This window comes from Daphnia pulicaria, chromosome 7 (assembly GCF_021234035.1).
Source record: "Daphnia pulicaria isolate SC F1-1A chromosome 7, SC_F0-13Bv2, whole genome shotgun sequence".
Lineage (NCBI taxonomy): Eukaryota > Metazoa > Arthropoda > Branchiopoda > Diplostraca > Daphniidae > Daphnia > Daphnia pulicaria.
This window is the reverse complement of record NC_060919.1, coordinates 14295998-14319230: the sequence shown is the minus strand read 5'-3', so window position 1 is coordinate 14319230 and position 23233 is coordinate 14295998. Positions and strand designations below refer to the sequence as shown.

General features: G+C 44.4%; 1 protein-coding gene and 1 long non-coding RNA gene across 5 annotated transcripts; one reads left to right on the top strand and one right to left on the bottom strand.

Annotated features, from left to right (window-relative positions):
- Window positions 1–420: 420 nt before the first annotated feature.
- On the top strand, window positions 421–19901 carry LOC124350606. Of its 4 annotated transcripts, none has more exons than XM_046801387.1 (11): window positions 421–614; window positions 8741–8904; window positions 13979–14121; window positions 14221–14317; window positions 14543–14784; window positions 17855–17948; window positions 18069–18171; window positions 18337–18536; window positions 18780–19030; window positions 19422–19581; window positions 19699–19901. In XM_046801387.1, exons 2-11 carry the CDS (start codon window positions 8748–8750, stop codon window positions 19863–19865), a joined length of 1614 nt encoding a protein of 537 aa, XP_046657343.1. In that variant the 5' UTR covers window positions 421–614; window positions 8741–8747; the 3' UTR covers window positions 19866–19901. The 4 variants fall into 4 exon arrangements, with proteins under 4 accessions (XP_046657343.1, XP_046657342.1, XP_046657340.1 ...); XM_046801386.1 differs by lacking the exon at window positions 421–614 and adding an exon at window positions 8472–8634 and having other exon boundaries at window positions 8744–8904; XM_046801384.1 differs by lacking the exon at window positions 421–614 and adding an exon at window positions 8472–8634.
- LOC124350923 lies at window positions 990–3375 on the bottom strand. The gene is made up of 4 exons (XR_006921283.1): window positions 3322–3375; window positions 3040–3222; window positions 2703–2954; window positions 990–1482 (listed from the first exon to the last, which is right to left on the bottom strand). It is a non-coding gene; the product is annotated as an uncharacterized LOC124350923 (long non-coding RNA).
- Window positions 19902–23233: the final 3332 nt, after the last annotated feature.

Below are 23233 nucleotides of genomic sequence, written 5' to 3'. Positions count from 1 at the left end.
CGATCCATCAGCTCGATAAAAGTAGTGCACGCATGTTTAGTCAACCCAAAGATTAATTTGAACATCACGGAGGGGCGAAAATAACACAATGCCGAGAAACGGTATTAGCATAACTGATGGGCGCCCGACAACCAGAGCAGCTCGTGGGAGGACAACATAACAAAATGACAACCAAAATGAAATCAACGGCAATAAAAAAAAATCTCTGACGTAAAGGCCATCGGAATGTTCGATTCCCAATAAGAGGAATCACCGTGAGCCATATAAAGAAATAGGGGGGTGGGGGGGGGGGGGGGAGTACAAGATAAGAGAAAAAAATGATTTCGTGCGCTGCGCGATCTTCTTATTCGCCGACCAACCACCGGTCGGCCCTGCTACTCGTCGCGTTGTAATAAAAAAGAGAGACAACTGCAGCCGTTAGTTGAACGGCGACAGTCGACCCGCAAGCATTCAGTCGACCAACATTTTCACAATTGACAAACATCAACAAAATTTCTCCGATTGATTCTCGTCATACATTTTCAATCATCAACACCTTTGCGAGTCAATCGATTGCCAGCATAATCAACTCACTGCAGCCTAGGAAACTATACAACTTTGAGCATCGTTTAAAGGTGAGCCTCGACTTACTTTAACTATTTTACAACTTACCTGTCACATAACAAGTCGCAAAATTCAATAGCAAATTAATTACCATCGTTTTCTCTACAACCTTATTTTATTGCTGAATTTACAAGTCGGTTCAAGACTCTCAATTTTTTGGTCACTGAAAAGGAGTGAACTAAGGTATTCCGATCGTGATATTCCTTTAAGTAATTTTTTTTATCGACATTCCTGCTTGACGTAATTGAGACTAGACACTAGTCGTTCGATTTCATCAAATTTGTCGCTTTGACTTTCAATCGATTTTTTTTTTTTGTTTTCGGCTGTGCAAAAATATATGAATCAACACCCGATAAAACGTAAAACGAAACTGGTTGATGGCGGAATTATTATTTCTCGTCCACCATCTGTTGCGAGTTGTCAAACTTGTTTTCATCTTTTCTCGTCTTTCTTCCTTGGACTAGCTCAATGTCTGACTCTGAATAAGCGTTTTAGTGATTGGATTTGAATGAATTACATGTAGCTTGTAGTTATCACGAGCACGTTATCAGGAGGCTTCCATCAGGGATAGCCCTAGTTCATTTATTCCGTCCACTAATTCTTCTTCTTCATGGCGGGCAACATTTACTAGCCCATCTTCACTAAGCAGAGAAAAATAGAAGATAAATGTGCTTGTGTTGTTGTCGACCGGATTTGGTTGTCACTCAGGACGTTTGCCGACTTTGACTTCGCCTCGTCGGCACTGCTCCTGCTGATAATGATGCAACAGTCCTGTACAGCATCAGCAGTTAATGCACTGGTCATATCCGTCGCCGTGACGAGAATACGTGATGAACGAATACACTCGACTCTAAGGCAGCACCTGCAAAATACTGTACACTAGTAGCAGGAAGAAAGAAAACAATAATGCATTTCTTGATTATTTTAATCTATTATGTAGTTCCGCTACTTTGCCGAGAAAAAGGAGTCCCAGACTCCCATCAGTAATTCTATTCGATGCGGGTTTCGCTTGTTTACTTTTCACCTTTTCATCTCGTCTACCGTGAAAAGCGCTACTGTTCGTGAACTCCTCTACGAAGTAGCTCAGTATTTTATGACGCTCGTCGACTGCAGTCTTCCTTGGATTTCTGACGGATGTTGAAGCAGAAATCGATCGAATTGTTTCCATGTGAAATCATCTATGGAGCTATACTCCAGCCATAAACGAAAAACTATACGTATAATATCTTAATGCCGTCGTCCACTGTTGCCGCATATTATAGCAACACGAAACCGCGCGAAATTGAAATTCGAATCAAACAACAACAAAGTTGATCGGGTCCAATTGCATTAGCTCCGACAGAATCCCAGCGTCTTAGGATGGCTGGCGCATTGTCGGGTTTTATTGATAATTACAATGTCAATTTCTTTGTGTGAAATGAAAATTTACTTTCAACAAAAACTGTAAGTTTAGTTTCAGGAAGATTTACTTTCGGTTTCTGTAATGTCGCCAAAGAGATAAGTACGCACATATTTGTCAAGAATCGAACCCGGATTGCCATTAAGATAAGAAAAAAGATCACGAAACCGGTTCAAGAATACAAATGACGTCCGGGAACGGTAAAAAAAAACTGAAAATTCGCTAACACATTTCCGAACTGAGATCTTACCAACCGGTTTCGCTATTCCTAATAGAATGTCTAATACAGACATTTTACTCTTTTTTTTGAGGGGGGGGGGGGGATCTGATGTAACAGCGCCCGTTTCGTGCCGCCAAAAACCGCCGAGTTGGTTATTGGAGGTGCAGCGCGTGTCCAAATGATAGATGAGATTCGCCCCCCCTCCCTCCACCCTGTATTCCGTCAACGATTGGCCTAGGTCGGGGATTTCCTTCACTTTTTTCTTCTTTGCTTCCTTGGTCTTTGGCATCGTCGATAATATTTAACTGACATAGTTATTCCTCAACTCTAATAATAGGGACACACAGTTCCGTGGTTTCTGGTGGACGGAGACTTAAACATACGTTGCCTTGGTGGTGAGGGTGGATTGAGGGGAATTTTTGGAATTTTTTTTTTTATCTCAACATCCTTGACCTGGTAGAAAGAATTAAAAGGTATTACCTTTCGGTCCAGGATAGACAAGGTTTTCTCATCCATCATTCCATTCCGTTCAGTCTTCCCTTCCATCATTCTGATGCTGTTGGATTTTCTTTAACATCAGAGTTGAAACTTTCTTTCTTTTAAGGAGATCTTTTGATGGATGGGACTTGCTTCTGTCCAACCCTGGATGAACACTCCCTCCAACACAACCCCGACAACAAATGAATTGTTGTTGTTATGGCAAACAGGTACAGTGCAGTTCTTTCGTCCCTACTGCATGTACATTTGAATGTACAATTTAGTGAACCACAGATACCTTGCCAGTATACTGGCTTCAATGATTGTGTAGGCTACTCACCGAATACTTTGCTTATGTATCGCCATCCGCATGCTAGATGCTGACAATGTCTCTGTCTATTGAGAGGCCAATGCCCCCTCTTTCTGACTTCAGAATTGGCACAGTCCATATGGCAGCTCTTGAATACGACTGGAATGGACGGGTAGATGATGGAAAAACAATCAGGAATTTTCTGAGGTAAGCCTAAAAAAGGGGGACAGTAGACAAGATAGAAAAATTGCAGAATCAATTGAGCAACAACAAAACGGTGTATAATGAATGAGAATCAAATTGATGTCATACCATTTCGCCGTATGGTAGTATATTTAGAAGATCCCGATTCCTATGAATTTTGTGAAACGTCAACGAAAGTGTCTGGTGTGTTGCTGTACAACAAATCTCCAGTTTCTTTTTATTGCCCAGCGTATCGCCTTGCAGCTGCTCTAACACGTCGAATAACTCGACTGCGACCAGCATGGGGTTCCATTGCACAAAAGCACACGATGATGATGGGCCAATCACCCGAGCCGATGCTGTTGCTGCATGCTGCAATTCTAAACTGCGGATAATAACGACGACTTATTATTACGTGACCGAACGGGCGGGCGGGCCAGCCAGCGGAGACAGAAGAAACGATAGGAGCGGAGAGAAACATTATTTGGCACACGGGAAATGTAAATTCTTTGAGACGAATGCGAGATATTAGGGGAAACGGAGGAACTCGAACAGACTGCTGTTGCTGCAGGGCTCTCGGATTCTCTTGGTCCCGTTGAGCTGCTGCGGCGGTGCCATGAAAAACCCCATCGTGTCTGCCTTTTGTCGTGGCTCTGCTGATGGCGCAATCGTGATCGATTGTGCAGCGCTGGCGCGTTTCAGACCCGCGGTGATGCAACACGTTACAACACATCAAATGCGGCCGCACTTTTCAGCAGTTCACTCGCCAACTGGGACGGAAACCGATTGAACTGAAACTGTCCCTTCGTTTATAGGTGAAAAAATATTTCAACTATTGCTGCAGGCGTCTCAGTACCTGCCTATTGACTGCTGACAATGGTCAACAACCACGTAACCAGTTGTGTCATAAATCATTGACGTTAAGTCATCAAACGGTCAAAGAGTCACTGAACGTTGTTGTCATGGCCGGTCAGAAAAGATTCGGAGAAATCCAACAAGTTCTTGGAAAATGGGATCCTGACAGCAAATGTATAGATTTACTAAAGGCCGAAATCCAGCAGCGACTGTTTGCTTCGTTCTTTATATTCGTAGAATTGAGAGAAAGTTGGGTGATTTTATTTAATTTGCCAGATTTGGAAATTTTGTAAATAATAAGGACGTCACTTTGAAAGACGACAGCGATGAGTTGCTGTGGAATTTCCACCAACATTCCATGGCCCATATCGGGCGGCACTCTCTCCGATCGAATGAAGGTCTCAAATGGACAGTAACAACAACTGCAATGAGCCAATGAGCCAAAATAACAGCCGTGCGATTTGCGGATGTCACCAATAAGAGCGACATGCAGTGCTGCCAAACAGAAAAAGCCCTGAGCTCTAAACATGGAAACTCGGGGAAACTGGCAAAATTGAGAGAAACCAGACAGACCAGCACACTGAGTGAAATGTGCAGCTGAACCACAAGATATGAAATTGACCGTGCTCAACTGACAGCTGCTCTTTCAATAATTTCCGAGGCGCACGGATTCAAATTTCTTCGAGTAAATAAATCATCACTCTATGATCTCCCAACGCCAAGTAAGGTTATTATTTAGAGAGGGGAAGACGGCATTCTGTTATCTAACGTGATTGCTATGTAATTTTCTTAATTGTTATATCCAGATCAACAGTATCAAACAAAATCACAATAAATCGATAAGAAATGGTCTGTTTTTGAAAAAAAGTTGAAATGTGACATTTTATTAGCTGATTGTGACGTGCTGCGTGAGTGGAGCCAATCTATTTTTAGTTGAAAGAACAGAAAGCTCCGAGCAGTTCCTGGACGAAGACGAGCCATGGTCGAGACAAGCAATGGCAATTAAATAATCATATCGTCGCCAAAAGATTGTCAAAGGGGCACAACACTATAAGCTAATGGAAAGTCATAACCACAGGATATGGTGGAGACTGGAGAAGAGGAGGTGGACTGGGTTGTCTGACAATAGCAAAGATAGGATGATTGAGCTCGATGCAACTTGTAAATTAATTTTAACAATTTGGAAATCATTGCGTTCGCCAATAACAAACGCCATCTGCGTGAAATCTATAAAGAACCCATTTCGTGACATTACGGTTTCTAAAGCAAAAAACACCGCGCTTTAGTTGCCGTGATTTTGCATATTGTAAAGTTGGCACTGACCTGCTGAGTCAAGGCAGAGTGGCAGCCTACCAAAAATTTGGATTCATCCAGCGGGTTCTATCCCTATTCAAGATCAGCAGATCATCTGTCTTTGGGATTCTTGGAAAAGATCGGAGAAAAATAGATCGAGGGGGGAAATATTCCGTCGTCTGTCAAAATTAAGAGCCAGTGCGTTTTGTACCAGGGTTTTGCTACTTTGTCAGGGCCGGGGTTTTGCTACTTTGTCAGGGCGTCGAAGATGCCAGAATCTCAGAAACTGCTGCTGATATCATAAGGCGTCGTGTGATGGAATCAATTTTGTCCGGCGGACTTTTCGTTGTTGTTGTGTGATTGATTGTCACCGCGTCACGTCAGACGACAAACAACAAAATGGACGTCACATTAGAAATTATTTACGTGAATTTCTTTAAAGAATTTGGGGCATTTCACGATCCTGTTTATACGAAGCGGCAATTCGAAGAAAATGTCTATACCAGCATCGACCAGATGATAATACCGTGTCTAAATGTGAAGACATTAATTAAACAGCAGCAATCTTTTGACAGATACAAAATAAAATATTGAAATGAAAAAAAAAAAAAACAAAAACAAAAAAAAAAACGGAAAGCTAAAATTAGGACCGTGCGATTCCCGGAAGGAAATCGTAACGCGCCAAACACGAAAACAATAAACTGTGAAATCTTGGCAACTCCACATCGAAAAATCAATCATCACAAATACCCGAAATGAGATTCACATTCGAGTTGTGTCCAGTTATTTATTCCCCGAAGGAAAAATAATTTCCAAACCAATTTTATATAATTTCCCATCATTTCGACGTTTGCTGGTACTGTCGAGTGATTCATCCATCACTCGCCTGTGGAACGGCCACCGGTTGTGTTGAAACCAAAGATGGCGTATGATTAGCCTCAAATTCCTTGTGTGACACATCAGCAGCGGCCGTCGTGAAATGAACAGCGCTACTATTATGTGAAAACAAACTCGGCCATGTTTTCTTTTGGTTTGAGTTCTTCTACGATAGAAAAAGGTCCAAAATAAATAGTAAAGAAAATCAATAATTTATGGACGGATGACGAATGGGCTGTAAATCAATTAAATTGACGCGAACCATTAACTAGAACGTTGGATTATTCGGACGAGATCCTGTGTGCCGATCCCGCACGGTCCAGTGCAGCATCCTGGTCGTGTCATCTTTCTGGTCCCCGACTGGCGAGGAATGATGAACGGGCCCATTAGTCAAAGCGCCAATCGCTGGTCGAACGGACCGACCGGGGACTCTTTTCTTCTTTGCAGACGAACAGCATCAAGGAAAAGTCTCATCCATCTATAGTCAGTCGGCGAAGAGACGCGGGAAAAATCGACGTCGGCCACTGTTGTTTCATCAACCCGTTCAAAAGACACAACTCTACAAGTGAACGGTGCTGTATATTCGTCATTTTATTCAAATAAATCACCCAGCAGCCGTCAGTCATAGCAAAATCGTCTGTTTTATCACGGAGGCGGCACGTTTAAAACGAACTTTGGAAACAAATCTAAAAAGAAGAAGAAGATGACGAAAATGAGAAAAAGAAATACGACGACAAAATCGAAGAATCAAAAAATCCAAAAATCGAGTCGTGACATCCGCTTTGTGTCTCCCGTTCTCTCCAGCACACACTTATACATCATCATCACGGACAGCACGTGTCGGCTTGCTCTGTGTGTCTCCGTCCGGGAAACCCAGTTTTGGAATGTAAGTCGTGAGGGACCGGGACAAAAGAGACGACAATAAAAGATGAATAAGGGGGGGAAAAAGAGAAGCAAATTGAATCGAAAATGTGTGGCCGAGACAAATGAAAAACAAACAAGTTTACAGCCTGGGAAATGTATATGGAGATTTAAAAAAAAAACAAAAAAAACAAGACGCCCTATTTTTCTAAACATATAGAAAGAAAATTCAGAAGAGCAGCAGAAAAATGCAAATTCCTTTCGGCGTCTCAATCGACGAATTTCGCTTCATCATCAACGGTCGAATCGCCAGACTTTTCTGTAGAATTCGGAATTTCATTAGACAAAGACGCTAGAGCTCGGATGCGATATTATTAGGCTACGTCAAAGGCTAAAAGGGAATCAAGTGTCGGCGTCTTTCTGGATTTAGTGGTCCTTTGCTGCTTTTTGATGGATTGCGACATGTTCAGTGCGTCACTCGGAAGCTGCTGGTTCATTGTGTACGTGGAGTCAAATTCGTTTTCTTTGACATTGTACCCAATTATTTTTTAGTCGAATTAAGAACACGACGACAGCACAATCGACATGCTGAAACTTGCTGCTGGAAATCCCGCTGCTGGAAATCCCGCTGCTGATTGGACACTGAATCAGAGCTGCTGATGGTTAATTATACTATAACTGACGTCGGAGAAATATTAATTCGCCGCGATGTGTATATAGGGCCCACTGGATTCGTTCATTCAAACATCACGACGGTCATAGATAATAATGTGAGTCACTGGTCCTGATGGCTGAATGGAAGAAACGGCCAGCAGCAGGCGCGTTTTCTCGCTGATTCGATATCTCTGATGCTGACAATTCCCGGGATTTCCTGGAACCAGGATGTCGTATAATGGGATATTTGGCACGCGTTGGCTGCAGTTAAGTCAAAAAACGAAAATCTGGTCGCGCATCTATTCATCTGCTGTAAGTATTTAATGGCCACGGATATTATAAGAAAAGGGAAAAGAAAAAGAGACGAGAGGTACAAACGCGAGTCTCTGTGCGTGTGTTGCTGTGCCGGGTCTCTATATAGTCTAGTCTTGTCTGTTGGACGATTGCCGAAGGATAGAATGAAACAGAAAGAGAAAGGGGAGGAAAGAGGAGGGCGAAGGAATGAGAGAATGGAGCGAGAAGAGAATTTCCTTTTTTTCTTATTTTTTAAAAAAAAGAAAGAAAATGGGAAAACATAACACGCGCTACCATTCGACCAGGTCTCGCCAGTCTTCCACTGACCGGCATCGACTCCGCACCTCACACAAAAACGGCACCGAGCCAAAATCTGTTGACGATCCGATCCTCGCGTCGTGTGTGATTCCATTTGTGTCGTCCAGCATCATTTGTTACTGTGGAATACAAAATTACCGAGGGAAATTCAGTTCCGTTTCGAGACGTGACGATTTTCGTGCAATCAAAACAAAAAAACATAAATCCAAAAAACAAAACAAAAAGTGGTGGTGCCCATCATTTGACTTTTGTTCTCCTCCTATCTCCTTGCACAGAGTGTCACCTTTAAAGGTATCCCATAGGCGGCACGCTGGTGAATTTTAAAACAAGATTTTCATTATTCTCGTTTTTTTCTTTTGTTTTGTTTTCTTTTCTTTTCTCTGTTTCGTCGCTGCAGCAGCCGAATGACAGCAGCGTCAGCCAATTCCGTCATCATGAGCCGTCGTCAGCAGCAGCAGCAGCAACAACAAGGCCGGATGATGACGACAACAACAACCCTGACCGCAGCCGTCCCGACGATATTGCTCCTCCTGTCGACATTCTCATCGCTGATGGCAGCAGGTAAAACAAACAATACGCCATACAGTGACATCACCGTTTCCGTCACGTCTGTTGGTTAACGTCGACTGCTGACTCGTTCGGCGACGAGCGGCAATCAAGTGGAAAAGGAAGGAAGCAATGAATGAGCGGTTATACTGGCACCGCGTGCAATCATCGTAGGCATACATATCCAGGGTTGTTCTTTTCCGTGAGTGCTGGCCCATACAGCCACATTGACATTCGTGCCAATTTCTCCAGCAGCCATTGTTTCATTCGTGTCCATTTGAGGAGCATTATAGGTGCGGCAACTTGCAGTAGGCTACAATCAAAGTTGAATATTCATAACGAACCGATAACGGACAAGCAAATATAATATGCCACGCAGCACGAGGGTTTGGTTCCGCTGTCAGGAAGGGCGCAGTTTGCGTCGCCAGTTGTAAGCGTCAAAACAAACGACACTTTTATAGAATCGTAAATGTGCTGTAGGAAAAGAAGAAGAAGAAAAAAGAGGCGCGTAGTTTTATGGCGATTTTTTTAGAAAACCAAGACAATAAAATCCATCGGAGACGACGCAACAAAAAATCAACAAACGCCTTGAATAGATAAAAAAAACGCACCTACCAATTGTGAATTCTCCAATTCTCCATTGAAATCCTGACGCATTCGATATAGAAAATTTCATTTCAGTTCTTTGATAAGGAATATTGAATATTGAGTGTGGAAATGGGATCATGCGGCCAAGGTATGGCGGACAAATGAACCAAAGCCAGAAATAATTGGAAAAAGGAGAACCCCAAAAAAGTAAAAGAAAACAAACTCAAAAGCCAAGAAAAAGTCGAAAAAGTCGAAAAAGAAAAAATCTATAGAGAAAAGAGGGTTTGGTTATTCTCTCTCTCTATTCCCTGGGCTTGTTGTGCATCCATAAAACGAGTGGAATGCCTGTCCATCTTAATAACAGTCATCATCAACAGAGATACCCCCGTATCTTTGCTGGGGTCTCTGCTGGTCCTCTCACGAGTTGGAAAAGGGTTTCACCTTGTTTCCCTCACACCACACGACAACACCCCGTCCCAGTGCCCTTTTCCCTTTGGGTTTTTGAGCTGATGGAGAAATTGGGGGTGGGCTGGGCTGGGCTGGGCTGCTGGATCGCATCGAGAGGGACAGCAGAGGGAGGCCATCCCGTCTCTGTGAACCTATAACATGTTGCACATGTAGTGGTGGTGGCGTCGTACAACAGACTCTGATGCTGTCTCTCTCTGCGTGACGCCAACCACCATCACCATGCAGGGACCATCAACTTGTAAAGTGTTTCTTCTTTTTCTTAGCCTCTCTCTCGATCTCTCTTCTCTCTCTCTTTCTCTTGTTGGATGGTAACGGGCTGTTGTTGTAATAGTATAGTAGCCTAGTGGTTGGTGTTGCTGTATAGTTTTTGAGCGTAGTCGTAGTAGTAGTAGTAGTGGTGGTGGTGGCAGGAGCCGAGTATAGTACACTAAAAATAGAAATGACTTTTGGACGCGAGAGCATCTATAGGGGACGGACGGAGGGTTTCTTCTTCTACTTTTGCCTTGGATGATTTCAAACGTCACTATAGGACAGACAATGTATGTTAGGTGAAGAGCCGACCTTCTCTTGACCGTCTGGCATCGCTGACTGTCTCTCCTCCTCCTCTCACCAAGTCTAAACGCAGACGGCGGGAGGTCAACGTCATCCTCGGTTCACTTGTTGCTATATTTAACGTTTTCCCATCACGCCGATGCGCTGGATGGCGCTGGATGGAGTTAGAGAGAGAGAGAAAGAAACAACTGCCATCATGGACTCGATAATCGGACCGGAGGAACGAGGAACGAAATGCTGGGTCTCCGTTTCAACTTGTATACGCGGGATTGGAATGAATGAATTCATTAGCGACAGACTAGAAAGAGGCCACCATAGAAAATGGCTTGTATAGCGCTAGCTGCTAGCTGCGGGGGTAAATATATTTTCGCGTATTTACCGGCGTTTGAAGTTGGCCAAGTTATTCCCGTGGCCGCAGCAGATCGAGACAAGCAGCACCGAGCGTTTAGACTCGAGAGGCGGCCGGTCGTTAATTTTTACACCCTCCCATAATCACGTAAGCCATCGAGTTAAGACGGGACGAGACGGGACGAGACGGGAGAGGGAAAGAGAGAAGAAAAGAACACCGAAATAAATAAGACCCGGCAAAACATCACAGACACAACATAACAAAACAACCCGAAATAATCAGAATAATTAACGAGCTAATGAACCGACAGTTCCGGCACAACAACCTCGCGAGTTTCCAAAGAGTTTTCTCTCTTCTTTTTTTTCTTTTCTTTTCTTTATTTTTGTGGTTTTCGTTTCTTCAGCAACGATCCTCCCTCCACGTTTCGTTATTCCCTCGCATTTCGGCCCATTTCTTTTTATCGTCTCCCGCCATCTCCGAATTTTGAAATTCCTCGTCACATTCAATTGTCCTTTTCCCTCCGTGCGAGAGAGGAGGAGGACGACGAAACGACGATTGCGCGATGCCAATTAGAAAATTACAGCAGACGAGCGGAACGGATGAAATTCAAGCCAAAAAACACAATCGATGCGTGTGTGTGTGTATACATCGATGAGTCTGGGGGGAAGAATCTGATCCAGCACCGACAAAATCACACGGACGAAAACAAAACACACGCACAGGAATTAATGGAATATCGAACCGGATGTCGATGATGATGGAAAGGCGAGATGGAAGTCATTGGAATCCCATCCAACTTGCAGTCTGGTTATATCTCTTATATTAATCTTACACAAATCAAAGTCAATAATAATCCAATCAAACACACACACACCACAATTGTCTGTTCCACAATCCTGACGCGTTGCGCGCAGACAATCAAATTCGGCGACAGTTGAAGGTCCGAGGGAAATCGGCACTTTTTTAAAATTTGTGTCTTCCCTCCGGCCACTGCTGTTGGTTGTTTCACGCTGCGCAGAAACGGCAGGAGGACGCAAAGTGATGAACGATTGGGCCTTGTTTGTTTTCGAATTGTCGGCATCGGACGCCGCGTTTATTTATTGCCTTTCACGCCGAGAAGGAACACGGCCGATCCTCCCGCACAGCAAGATCTCGTGGTCTGTGTAACACAACGTATGTAAACACTTGACTAGTCTAATCCTTCATTTTCCCGCATTGGTCGATAAGGTGGACAGGGATGTCGATTAACGACGGGGCACTCATCTTGTCGTCTTGTCTGTTTGTTATCTTGGGCGGTGGCCGGGCTGTTATTGTTTCGCCTGCGCAACACTAACGGAGTTGGGGTCCCGATCGGCGGTGGCCGCGTGTCGTCGAGTGTGGCACGACAAGGTAAGGGGGGGGGGGGGAAGGGGGGCTGGAAATAGATCTTCTAGTCTCAGCAGCCGATGTCTCGGCTCTTTTGCGCTGGCCAGCGAAAATCAAACAAAAACGACGGAACGAGATTTTGTGGCAACATGTCGAAATCGAATCAGCGAATTTAAAAAAACAAAAAAAAACCAGCGACAACTCGACTCGGAATCTCAGCGGAAAAAAGTCTAAACGTCTAATTCTATGAATAGACAAAGTATAATTGCTGCACGTGCCGTGCCGTTTAGACCTCGGCTGTCATTCCAAAACTGTTTCCCGTAGCCGACCACGCCTATATTGAATTATTTGGATGCGGGATGAAACGAACGATTCATCACCGTCAAAGCGACTTGACGTCACAGAGACTTGACGTTTCTACGTGCAACAAAGAGAAACGAATAAAACAAACACAACATTTCTTCTTTTTTCTTAAATAAATAGAGCGAGGTAGCTTGCAAGTTTCCTATTTTGTGGTGCACGTAATCATTCAACTTTGGCTCATACACAACGAGAATAAGGAAATAATAAAGAGAACGTTGAAAGTAGCGAGGAAGTTGTTTGAAATAATGACACTTACCAATTTTCTGTGGAAAAAAGGTGGACTATAGATTCACATGAAGAATGGGTATAGGTGCGACAGTATCCTATTATGACTGCTGATTAGTATTATAAAGGTAACAAGCTTGTTGGCAAGAAAACAATACGCCATCACAAGTGAATAAGAGAAAACCACATGTCTGAAACCAAGGAAAGAACACGGCACCTATTCAACGCTGTTCAACCGTGTTCAACGCCAAATTTCAAATCTAAATTTCAGTAATCACGTATTTGATGTCAGCAGACAACACATCAAAACAATTTCACCAGCAAATAAGAATCATTACATTGGAACCGCTTGTGCTTGCTGCTGATTGGCGACAAACTGACCACGACTTTTTCAAATTTCCCTACCGTGAGCAAATGAAAAGAGTTGGAACGGTGTGAAAAATCATAAAATTCACTTTCTAATTCAATTCAAATCTAATTCAAATTCCCTTTAACCGTCTAGCAGACGACGAGATAAGAAAAGACGATTACACCCCCAAGTGATCTGTATAGTATCTGTCACACACGAAATAGTTCCTCGGTTATTTCACTATAGACACTAGTTACTCTCGTTGAATCGTCACGTTTTCTTCAAGTAAATTAAAAGTTAAATAATTAAGTTGTAATGGTTTATTCGAGGGCGATTGGAGACTGGAGTGTCGAAAATCCATCAAAAGTTTTACGAAGTTTTACAACCAGCACCAACTTCATGTGATGTTTGCTGATTGGAAAAGTTGACGAGTCGAACAGAGTTGCTTGTGTACATTAGGTTGATGTCAGCCATTGCTAAAGTGAAGTTCCTCTTGACGAAATCTGTAAATTTAGCTATACGACTGCTAAGTGATAGTGAAACTGTTTGTCTCGTCTGTTTTGCAATTTGCACCGATCGCTGCTGGTGACCGAGTCCCGCGTGAGTGGGGAGTATAGACAAGCAGAAGCCGCGAGCTATACCAAAAGAAAAAAGACGTGGGCAGCAGCAACGTACACCACACACAGGCAATGGTGTTGTGCCACTCACGTTGTCAGACCGGATCTACTTCGTCTCGTCTGTAATAAAAAATGGCGTGACGTAACGTCTCCCGAATTTCGTTCGATCATCTAAATTACCGGTACCGGTGTTGTTGAAATGGTTTGATCCAGGGTCCGCGGCGGTGATGGCGGCCGATGTGTCGGACGGAACGACTTGCACCTTCACGTCGAGAAACTACGCGGTCGGCGACGTCTGGTACCCGCGACTGGGCCAACGCGGAGCCCTTCACTGCGTCGCCTGCATCTGCCAAGAGGTAAAATTGGTTTCAAATAATAATGCCAAATTATTTATTGCGAGCCTTGCTGCATTGATTTGATTTCTCCTTTTATTTCTTCTCCCAATCCCCATCAAGGGCGGCAAAATCAACTGCACCATTCACGAATGCGGCGGCCAGGATTGCGCCTCGCCCGAGTCGGCCGCCACCAACGAATGCTGCGTCCACTGTTCCAGTAAGTCTTTCATTTTTGAACGCACAAAGTATGCATATTATTAGGCGTGCTGAGCGGCCAATTAGACAACTTTACGGGAATTTAGAGTAGGCGTCGACCAAAGCAACAGAACAACAAACGGGCTATTTTTCTGTTTCTATATTTGTCTGTTTTTCGACTGCACGAGAAATATCATTTGGGCTAAAACGCTAAAACGAATCAAAATTTGGTTGCCATCATTTATAGAAGAGGCCACGAAATCGACGACGACGACTCTGACGGCGGCTTCGACCCGTCCGGCCCCTTTCTACCCGGAGGAAGTTCCAGTGTCTTCGTTCTCGTCTTCGGATCTCAGCGGCAGTTCGACGTCGTCGGGCGTCACCTGCTTGCACAACGGCAACGTCTACCGCCACAAGGAGCGATTCACGTCGTCCAACGTCGGTCTCAAACCGGAGCACGCCGACCAGTGCGTCCAGTGCTCTTGCGAGGTCAGTTGCAGCGCCATTTTTCCAACATTTAGAAAAATAAAAAAGTAAAAACGGGGTTTGCTCGTGTCATCGGAGCTTAAAATCATATCGGCGAAGCTGATCCGCGGCATCCGGCCGTTTGCCAGTCGTTTGGCCGAACCGGTTCGATCGGGATGGTTGTGGGAAAACACATGGCAAATGGAATCAGTTAGTTGAGATGAGAATTGCTGGGGCTGTACTGCTGCTGTATTATAGCTGCTGCTGTATTATAGCTGCTGCTGTAGGCAGGCCAGCAGCGAGCGAAGAATTCGATTCAAAGACGAAAGAGAAACCGACTGCTGCTGAATTTAGGTAATCAGTTGTCGAGTGGAATGTGATATCGACGACGTTGATGCAGCACGGAGAGAAGGGAAACAAATTGATGGAGAGGAGGAATTTCCCCTTCTGGGTTTCTTTCTCGTGTCGTTGACGATGGCATTGGGCTGGAATGTTGTCGATGGCCGGTCGGTCGATGGCTCTGATGGTCCGTCCCCGCGTGACGATCGGGTGCTGGCGGCGTGAGACGTTGCAGACGCGTGCGCTCAGCAGTCCCGTATTTCACTCTTCTTTTGATGCGTCTAAATGTGCGCGCGTGTGTCTTGCACGGTCCTCGGCTATTAGCATATTATTGTATACGCCACCTCGCCGCCGCCGCCACCGCCACCGATACGCACTGCTGCTGTGCCCCCGTTTCTGTGCTGTGCGTTGCGTTCATTTTATTCTTTCTTCTTTTCTTTCTCTTTTCTCTCTCTCTCTCCTCGAACGGCCGTCGTGAGCAGAATTCTTAATGTGATTCTTTCCCCTTTTTCCAGCAGTCTGTTTTTGTGTACGGAATCTTCCTCATCTTCCTATAATACTGTCCAAACTCCAAACGATCCGCCCTATCCGCAACGGCGACGGGTTATTCGACGGTCGGGCCCTTTTCTCCGACCTGACCAATTTTTGTTTTTTGTTTTGGTTTTCTTTTCCATTTGATTCCGCTGGATGGTTTCGATTTTTTAGGATTTTTATTATTGCCTTCGGTCGACCACGCAGAGAGTTTTTCTTTCTAAAAATAGAAAGAAAAGGGGGCGAGCACGACCTCGCACCTTTCCCAGCGTGAAACAACCCGGCGGCGGCCGCCCCGCCTGTTTGTCTACAGTTTCTCTTTGACGTCGTTGGCTGGCCGTGCTGGCCCGTGCTGGCCGCATCTCCTCGTGGCACTAGAATATAGTAACGTGCGTACAACTATTTGACTGCTGAGGGGAAACTTCGGAATGAAATGGCCAGGCCAACCTCATCGGGCCGATGAGGCCATCAACGGAAGGCGAAGGCTAAAAGAAGAAGACGCGCAACGGCATCACAAAGCATCAAATCATCGTCGGAGAAGTGCACGACGGTAATAGAGGCCCAACCAAATAGATGCCAGGATAGAAGAAGAAGAAGAAGAAGAATTTGATATTTCGATATTTTATATACGGATGGAGGGGGGGGGGGGATAGAATAAGGCAAAGGCGCATTTGCATGACATCTCCATAATTTTCAATTCTTGAAACACCCGCGTGTCCGTCTACCCGAGTCCCGCTTCGATATATTTATAGACATCAACATATTCATACTTAGGTAAAAACATCACGCCCTGCTGTTGTCTGCCGTTATTGTTGCGTCTCTTGTTGTTGTCTGTGCTGGGCCGAGCCATAGAAATTCTGATTGTTTTTTATTGTTATGATCGCAACGTCCAACCCACCCAACCACCCCTCCCTCCCTCCCTCCCGCTCTTTAACCTACTATAACACACGGCCGTGCGGCTGCGTGCTGGACGGGTATATAGAGGATCCGCCTGGCGGGCCGGGTGCTGGCTAACCCAAAACCGAATCACATCCCAACAGTTGAGGGGCTCTTCTTCTTCGGCCGCTGCTGCTGGCATCGTCCACTATGTCGAGTTGACGTAACTGAGCCACTAAAAGAAAACGACTGGCTGCTGCTGCGCTGCTGCCAGCCGATGATGCCAAAACGGTAGCCGCAGCATATCCCCACGAAAGATCGAGACCCGTCCACGTCCTCCATCAATAAAGAGCAGTGAAAGGACAAAAGGGCGGCCTTGTCGACTTATTGCGCTCATCCAATGATGGATACAGTATAGTATACCCAACATCAGCAGTTCATTCTTATCGGAGAACAACCTGGAAATGTCGATTTTATAGAAATTATTGGTTCAAATAAGTTGATTTCGGCCTTTTTTTCGAGCTCGAATAATGCGAGTCGGCAATTTTCGCTCATTGGGAAACCTAAAAATAGATGCGACTGGGCCAACGATGATCAAGATTCCGAGATGGAGCTGGACGTCGAGAACTCGAGATGAGAGGTCACGTCAAATGGGAGTGGCCCAGCCATGCAGCCTGGGTGGAAAACGAGGGGCAGCACGGCTATATAGCTCTGGCGCGGATGTAACATTCAAAAGTCGCGTCTCCGTGGCTTTGCGCTTGGATTTTGGAAGGGTTTTTTACGAGTTACCACCAAGTCGTGGAACAACAACGCCAAAAACAGCAGACAAAAAGGAAACCGGACCACACCGGTTCGCTCATCAACTGCAGATGGAAAAGGGAAATCGTGTCTGATGAATACGTTGCAAGTTGTTTCACGGCGATGAAACTCGATATGCTCGTAAATATACAAACGAAGCAACGACTAAATAGTAAATACAAGATGATGCAGCCAGCAGAATGAATGCCCCAAAACAATAACTATTAGAGAATACCAATACCTGCCGTATCCATGCAGGATTCCAGGTGGAGCGGTAAATCACGACTGACGTCCATCGCACAATCCCTTTTCTTCTTCTTCTTGTTCTTTCTTCTTTCTTCTTTTCGTCTTGTCTCGCGTTTCTTCTCCTTTTTTTCCTTGTTGCGCCTTGGTCGTTATTTTCTTGATTAGATCAAGGCGGAAAAACCAACGCCGATCGAACGCCAGAAAAAAGTGCGTGAATAATTGAAATCCATTCGACGACTAACGGCTACCGAAATTTTTCTTTCGTTTTCGTTCCGGCTCGTGCGGAAATGGATGCACGCCACAGGGAGGAATGGTCATGTGCCAACTGAAAGATTGCCCAAAAGTGGACTGCGACAACCCCATCCGAACCAAGGACGATTGCTGCCCGGTTTGTCCAGGTACGAATATAATTCAGCAGCTTGAATCAAACTGATCCATTCCAAAACTGTGCATGTTATTCCATCTATTGTACAGTATATCACCTAATATATTACTATGTCATTGGATCAATCAAACAGATCCGGCTGGCAGAGTGGACGAGATGGACAATTCGCCCGTCATTATCCAGCAGCAGCCGGACGGAACCAACAGCAAGTTGGAGGACTGCATCTCCGGCGGGCGGTACGTCTCTATAAATCTTTTCACGCTCCTCCTCCTACATTCCCGTGTACATTCCGTCACGCTGTTTTGTTATTCCCGTCAATTGAGACGCAACATTTGGGCCATTACGACGACGACGACGACTGGTGACGTCTTCTTCTTCTCTTTCTCCTCAACGTTTTGTAGATATTACCTGCACGGGACGACTTGGCACCCGGTGATGGGTCCATTTGGGCCAATGGACTGCGTCAATTGCAAATGCAAATCTGGCAGGATCGAATGCCAACGGCTGGAATGTCCCAGTCGGCCGGCGCTCAACTGCGAAAGGCCCGTCAAAGTCGCCGGCCGCTGCTGCCCCGTCTGTCCACTCGAGGGAGACATCCAAGGTGCGCACATTTATTGAAATGGATGATCCTTATTCATCCGCCGTGTTGTTGTTGATCCTGTATTACTCATTGGCTGCAAGTCGTAAAAACCGAGTAAAAGCCGAGTAAAAGCCAGTCCGCATGCAATAGGCTGGCCTTGTGATCTTTGGCCGCCAAATCGGGTCTCTTTCTCTCTCTCTTCCGGTTCATCCAGCTCTTCCGTGTTGGTCCTTCTGACGTCTGCGTTTATTCTCGTGCCAGCAGGTCCCGTGACGCCGCTCCTGTCATCTTCGCCCATCACTGGGACGCGGTCCAACATCCAAGCCACATCTGGAATGGGCAGCGGAGGCCGGAACAAGACGCCGTCAGCAGGTCGCCCCATGTCGCCTCCTTCCTCGTCTTCGCTCATCAAATCGTCCACTCATCACGGCAACTTCACCTTGTGTTTGCCCAGAGAATACGACGTCGTCGTCTACCGGGCGCAGGGCGGTGGCAACGCCTCCGAGTTCATTCAGGTAATAAACTAGAAACCATCACATGCAGTTGTCGTCTCCCCAGCACCGAAAACAAACCCACGCCAGCCTCCGACTCTTGGCTGCTGGCTCGGCTCCTTGATATCAGCAGACGTCGTAAAAGAAGCGGCACCGCCATCAATCCCGCCATTCTCTCGCCCCATCTCGCCCCATCTCGCGATTGTCAAAGTATCGGGCTGACTTGTGTTGCCGGCACGTTTTGTGTTGTTGTGCATGAGCGATCGAAACGTGATAAAAAGCAAAAGATGCTGCATTCCCGGCACAAGACGCGGGCGGCACAGAGTCTTAAAGTGTTGATTATCTGCTGCTGGATTCAAATGCTGATTCTCTTGTTTTTGCTGGCCGTTACTGTCGTCGCCCCGTGACTTTGCAGTACATTTTCCAGCAAGTGGTCAACGGCCAGGCCATCGAACACCACCTGTGGATGCTGCAACCGACCGTGACAACCTACAAAGTCCAGGATCTGACCAGGGACCAGTCGGAGGCCTTACGTCAACGCTTTCGCTTCGTCCTTCTCGGCGCCACCGCCACCAGTAAGTAGCCCAGCTCCCATCAGCCCAGCCATATAGCCTACGTATAAAGCCCAGCAGTCGTCTTGTTTTGTCTTGTTCTCACTGTCAATATTAACTGAAATCTGCATCTGCCCGCAGAGCACGTCAAACGCTTCACCAAAAGGGAAAAGAAACTCAAACCCAAATGCCTGCCCAATTCCGGATGCCCCAAGAAGATCCGACGACTGGAGCGCAACCTCGCCTTCCAGGAGGTGACCAGCCGCAAGGGATGTTTGCCCATCGAAGTCGAGGCCAACACTCGCTGAATCAAGTCACCCATACTTTTGTCACGGTTGGCCATTTACTGGAGCCAGCCAGTCATCCATACACACGTTCGACGACTGGCAATAGCATATGTTATGTAAACTACATAGGACCTCCCATCATTTACTTTCGGTACCGCGGGTGTATTCCGCGTTTGTACCCGGTGAAAGACGCTCAAATATGGGAAATCTAATTTCCCATATATTCCACGTAAATGACATATAAAACATAATTTTGTTTTATGAATTTCAGTGGATGGACTCCGCGTATCTCCCCCCAGAAATGCATTATGCAGTTCCTTGACTATAAGGCATGAGAACAGAGACCAGCTGGATATGAATGCGGTAAATGAAACGGGGAAATATGTAGTTCACCTTTTATACCTGTTTACCCCACATAGCCAAATCCCCCCCAAAAAAATCACCTTCCTTACAGAAATAGAGTGGCTCTCCCTTCACCGTCATAGGAAAAATAACAATTCAACTGATCACATTATGTAAAGGCTCTATTGCTATATCATTCTTCAAAACGCGTATTTATTAAGTTTTAACTAAACAAGTGAAAATTACTGTAAATGCCCTGCAAGACTTACGCAAAAAAAAAAATGAGAGAGGATAACAAGAAATTCCTACGCAAACGAAAGTTTGAAAAAATCACAATTAAAGTTTGTTTAAATGAATCATCGTTTAATATCATGTGACTATATCTTTGTTAATGAACTCAAATAAGAAATAACTGTTTAAAAAAATGTGAAAGCTCTTCCATGTTCACTGTTGTAGAACTGAGATTTCAACAGCGAAAATGACTTAAATTGCGGCTAAATGCTTCGCAACTGATTCAAGATGAAGATTCGCGTTGGCCGTTCAAATCTTGAGCAAACTCTGTTGAGGGTTCCATCATCTTAACGACCGTGCTGACCTGATACATCCGACATGAAATGAATGAAGTCTGTTGTCTATTATGCCCAAGCCTTGTAGTAGGTTTTTCTCCGACTCCAGTTTGGACCCGCAGATCTTCTGTAGATCATTACACCGAAAATGTAGACTCAATTTTCGTCACACACGTTGCAGCACAGAGTGTTCAGTGTTCACTGCTATCGCTGCCTCTTTTCTGTTTTTGATGTTGTATTTTAACTTGCAGTATATGTTCTATCGCCGGCGGACAGAATGTTTCTAGTGCTTATCTTTGATTAAAATAAAAGTCTGAATGAAACTGCATTCGATCTGTTACATATGTCACATGTTATTGATGAAACACAAATTTAGTGAAATTTTGGGAAAATCTCGTCTGCCTAAAATAGCCTACTAAACGAAAAAGCGACAACATTGATTCTCATTTTGAATTTGTCAATGTCAAATAAAGCAGCGACTTAAACTGAAAAATAAGATTTATTTATCCAGCATTGAACCATACATACAGAGATAATTTTTATGGCTACATTGGATGGAGCAACATTGAAGCATTTCGGGTTTTCCTCTCTCTTTCCCGTGTTACATCATCGGGAATAAATGAATAATACACGATGGCAATTCGACACTTTCATTATTTTGCTTAAGCGTATTCTATTAGGTAAGGTGACGAGGCAAATGAAGAAATGGTGTCGGATTCGTTTGTTATAGCAGCGCACACATACAGAACATCTGGCATGACATTGACGATATATTCCTAGATTTGACTGAAATCTCTCAAGCACTTGGATACAACAATAACAACGAAAACAACACTTAAAAGCAGACAACCAATTTTGAAACAAAAGAACAATATGAGGAGAAAGATTAGAAAGATTAACAACATAAAACTATCTGTAATTCTTGTTGGGAACGGGCGGATTGTTTCTTCTTCATAGACCAAAGAGAAATGCAAATTTGTATTCGCAAGTTAATAATAACGATATCAACTAATTAGGCCTACCTCTTAATTAAGATTCGATAGAATTGCTTAGAAAAACTGCAACGAAAGATCGGCAAAAAGAAGCGAATGAAAGATATTGTTTACATTGAATAGACTAGTGCGACGCCTGTTTCTTTCTTCCTTTATTTCTTTCTTTTCTCCTTTTTTTTATTTTTTTTATTCTCATCTCTTGGTTAGCTGTTAGAAAAACACAGGAGGGGGGGGGGGAGTCAGGTAACAGGTAAAGTGAAAAAAGAAAAGCCTCGTGAATATTTGATACCGAGATGAAGTCATCATAAAAAGCGGCTCAAATAAATCAAACTGATTTCGAATCGGAGGTATCATAATCATTAAGAATATAACAACGAAAGATCAGTCTGAGCAGGTGGGACACTGATGCTCTGGAGGGTGGGGACACATTGAAATGGGTATATAATCAATGCCTGGTGAAGACCAGCAATTGGCTTAAATGAATTACTTCTGAAGAAGAGTGAAAACAGGGAACAACAATTAATAATATGGTCGCCGACACAAATTAAAACGGTCAAGTGGAGGGCAAATATGAAAACAAAGCAAGAATCAACTAACATTTTTACAGACCTAGGGATTCAAGTGCTACTTTTGCATCATGGACAGATACATATAGAAATTGCTGTATCTAAAATCTACAATTTTAAATCGATCAAAGACGACAACCTAATAATAGGTGGTGTTCGTCTTTTTTCTATTCATATGCCTTTGTCTGGGCCCTGTGAGTTCACATCTTCAGCACAAAGATTTAGCAGGGATGGGCGGGGATGGGTTGTTTTCATTAAATAAATCATCCATTCATCTAATTAAATTCGCGAATTCTAAATTCTTCTTCTTCTCTCCTTTCTCTGGGTCGTTTCTTGTTTGGATGCAATTGAACGGCGTTCGATCAACGAAGCCTCGTCATTCTAAACGTCACAATCCGTCCTCAACGGTGATTTTTCGGGTGGTGGTGATGACGGTAATGGATGGATGGACGACCAGCATGGAATTATCCGTGTCCAGCACGAGAGAGGTGAAATTGACAAGTAATTTGATATCGTAAGCTTACAGCTTAAGACACAACCAGAGAACATCAACACAACATAAAAGTCAAACATATCAACAATGAGTCATTCATTGGCGAAAACACATTCAAAGTTCCACCGAAATCAGAATCACGAGAGAACAGAAAAGTAGAATAGCAATTATAACCAGGTTGTAAAATATTGGAACTAAAGGGGGCGATTCATCCACTTGCCTCTTGTTTTTGACGATTTTTTAAGTGGAGTGTACAATCAGAGAAAAATGCCAAATTACACATTGATACAGATAGATAAATAATTGTTTGCCGTCAGACAACTGTCATTGAAACAGATCATTTGATTGATGTAAAGCGGAAGTAACCACTGCAGTACGGGCAATGAAATCGTAAGAGATACTAGATATAGGGTATGTGTTCTTTGCATTG

What these genes read in the sequence shown, in the direction of transcription:
- LOC124350606 (XM_046801387.1), top strand. Translation starts at nt 8,748, where the DNA reads ATGACAGCAGCGTCAGCCAATTCCGTCATCATGAGCCGTCGTCAGCAG. An exon ending in CTCATCGCTGATGGCAGCAG is followed by an intron (nt 8,905 to 13,978) that starts GTAAAACAAACA and finishes GGTTTGATCCAG; the next exon opens with GGTCCGCGGCGGTGATGGCG. An exon ending in ACGCCTCCGAGTTCATTCAG is followed by an intron (nt 19,031 to 19,421) that starts GTAATAAACTAG and finishes GTGACTTTGCAG; the next exon opens with TACATTTTCCAGCAAGTGGT.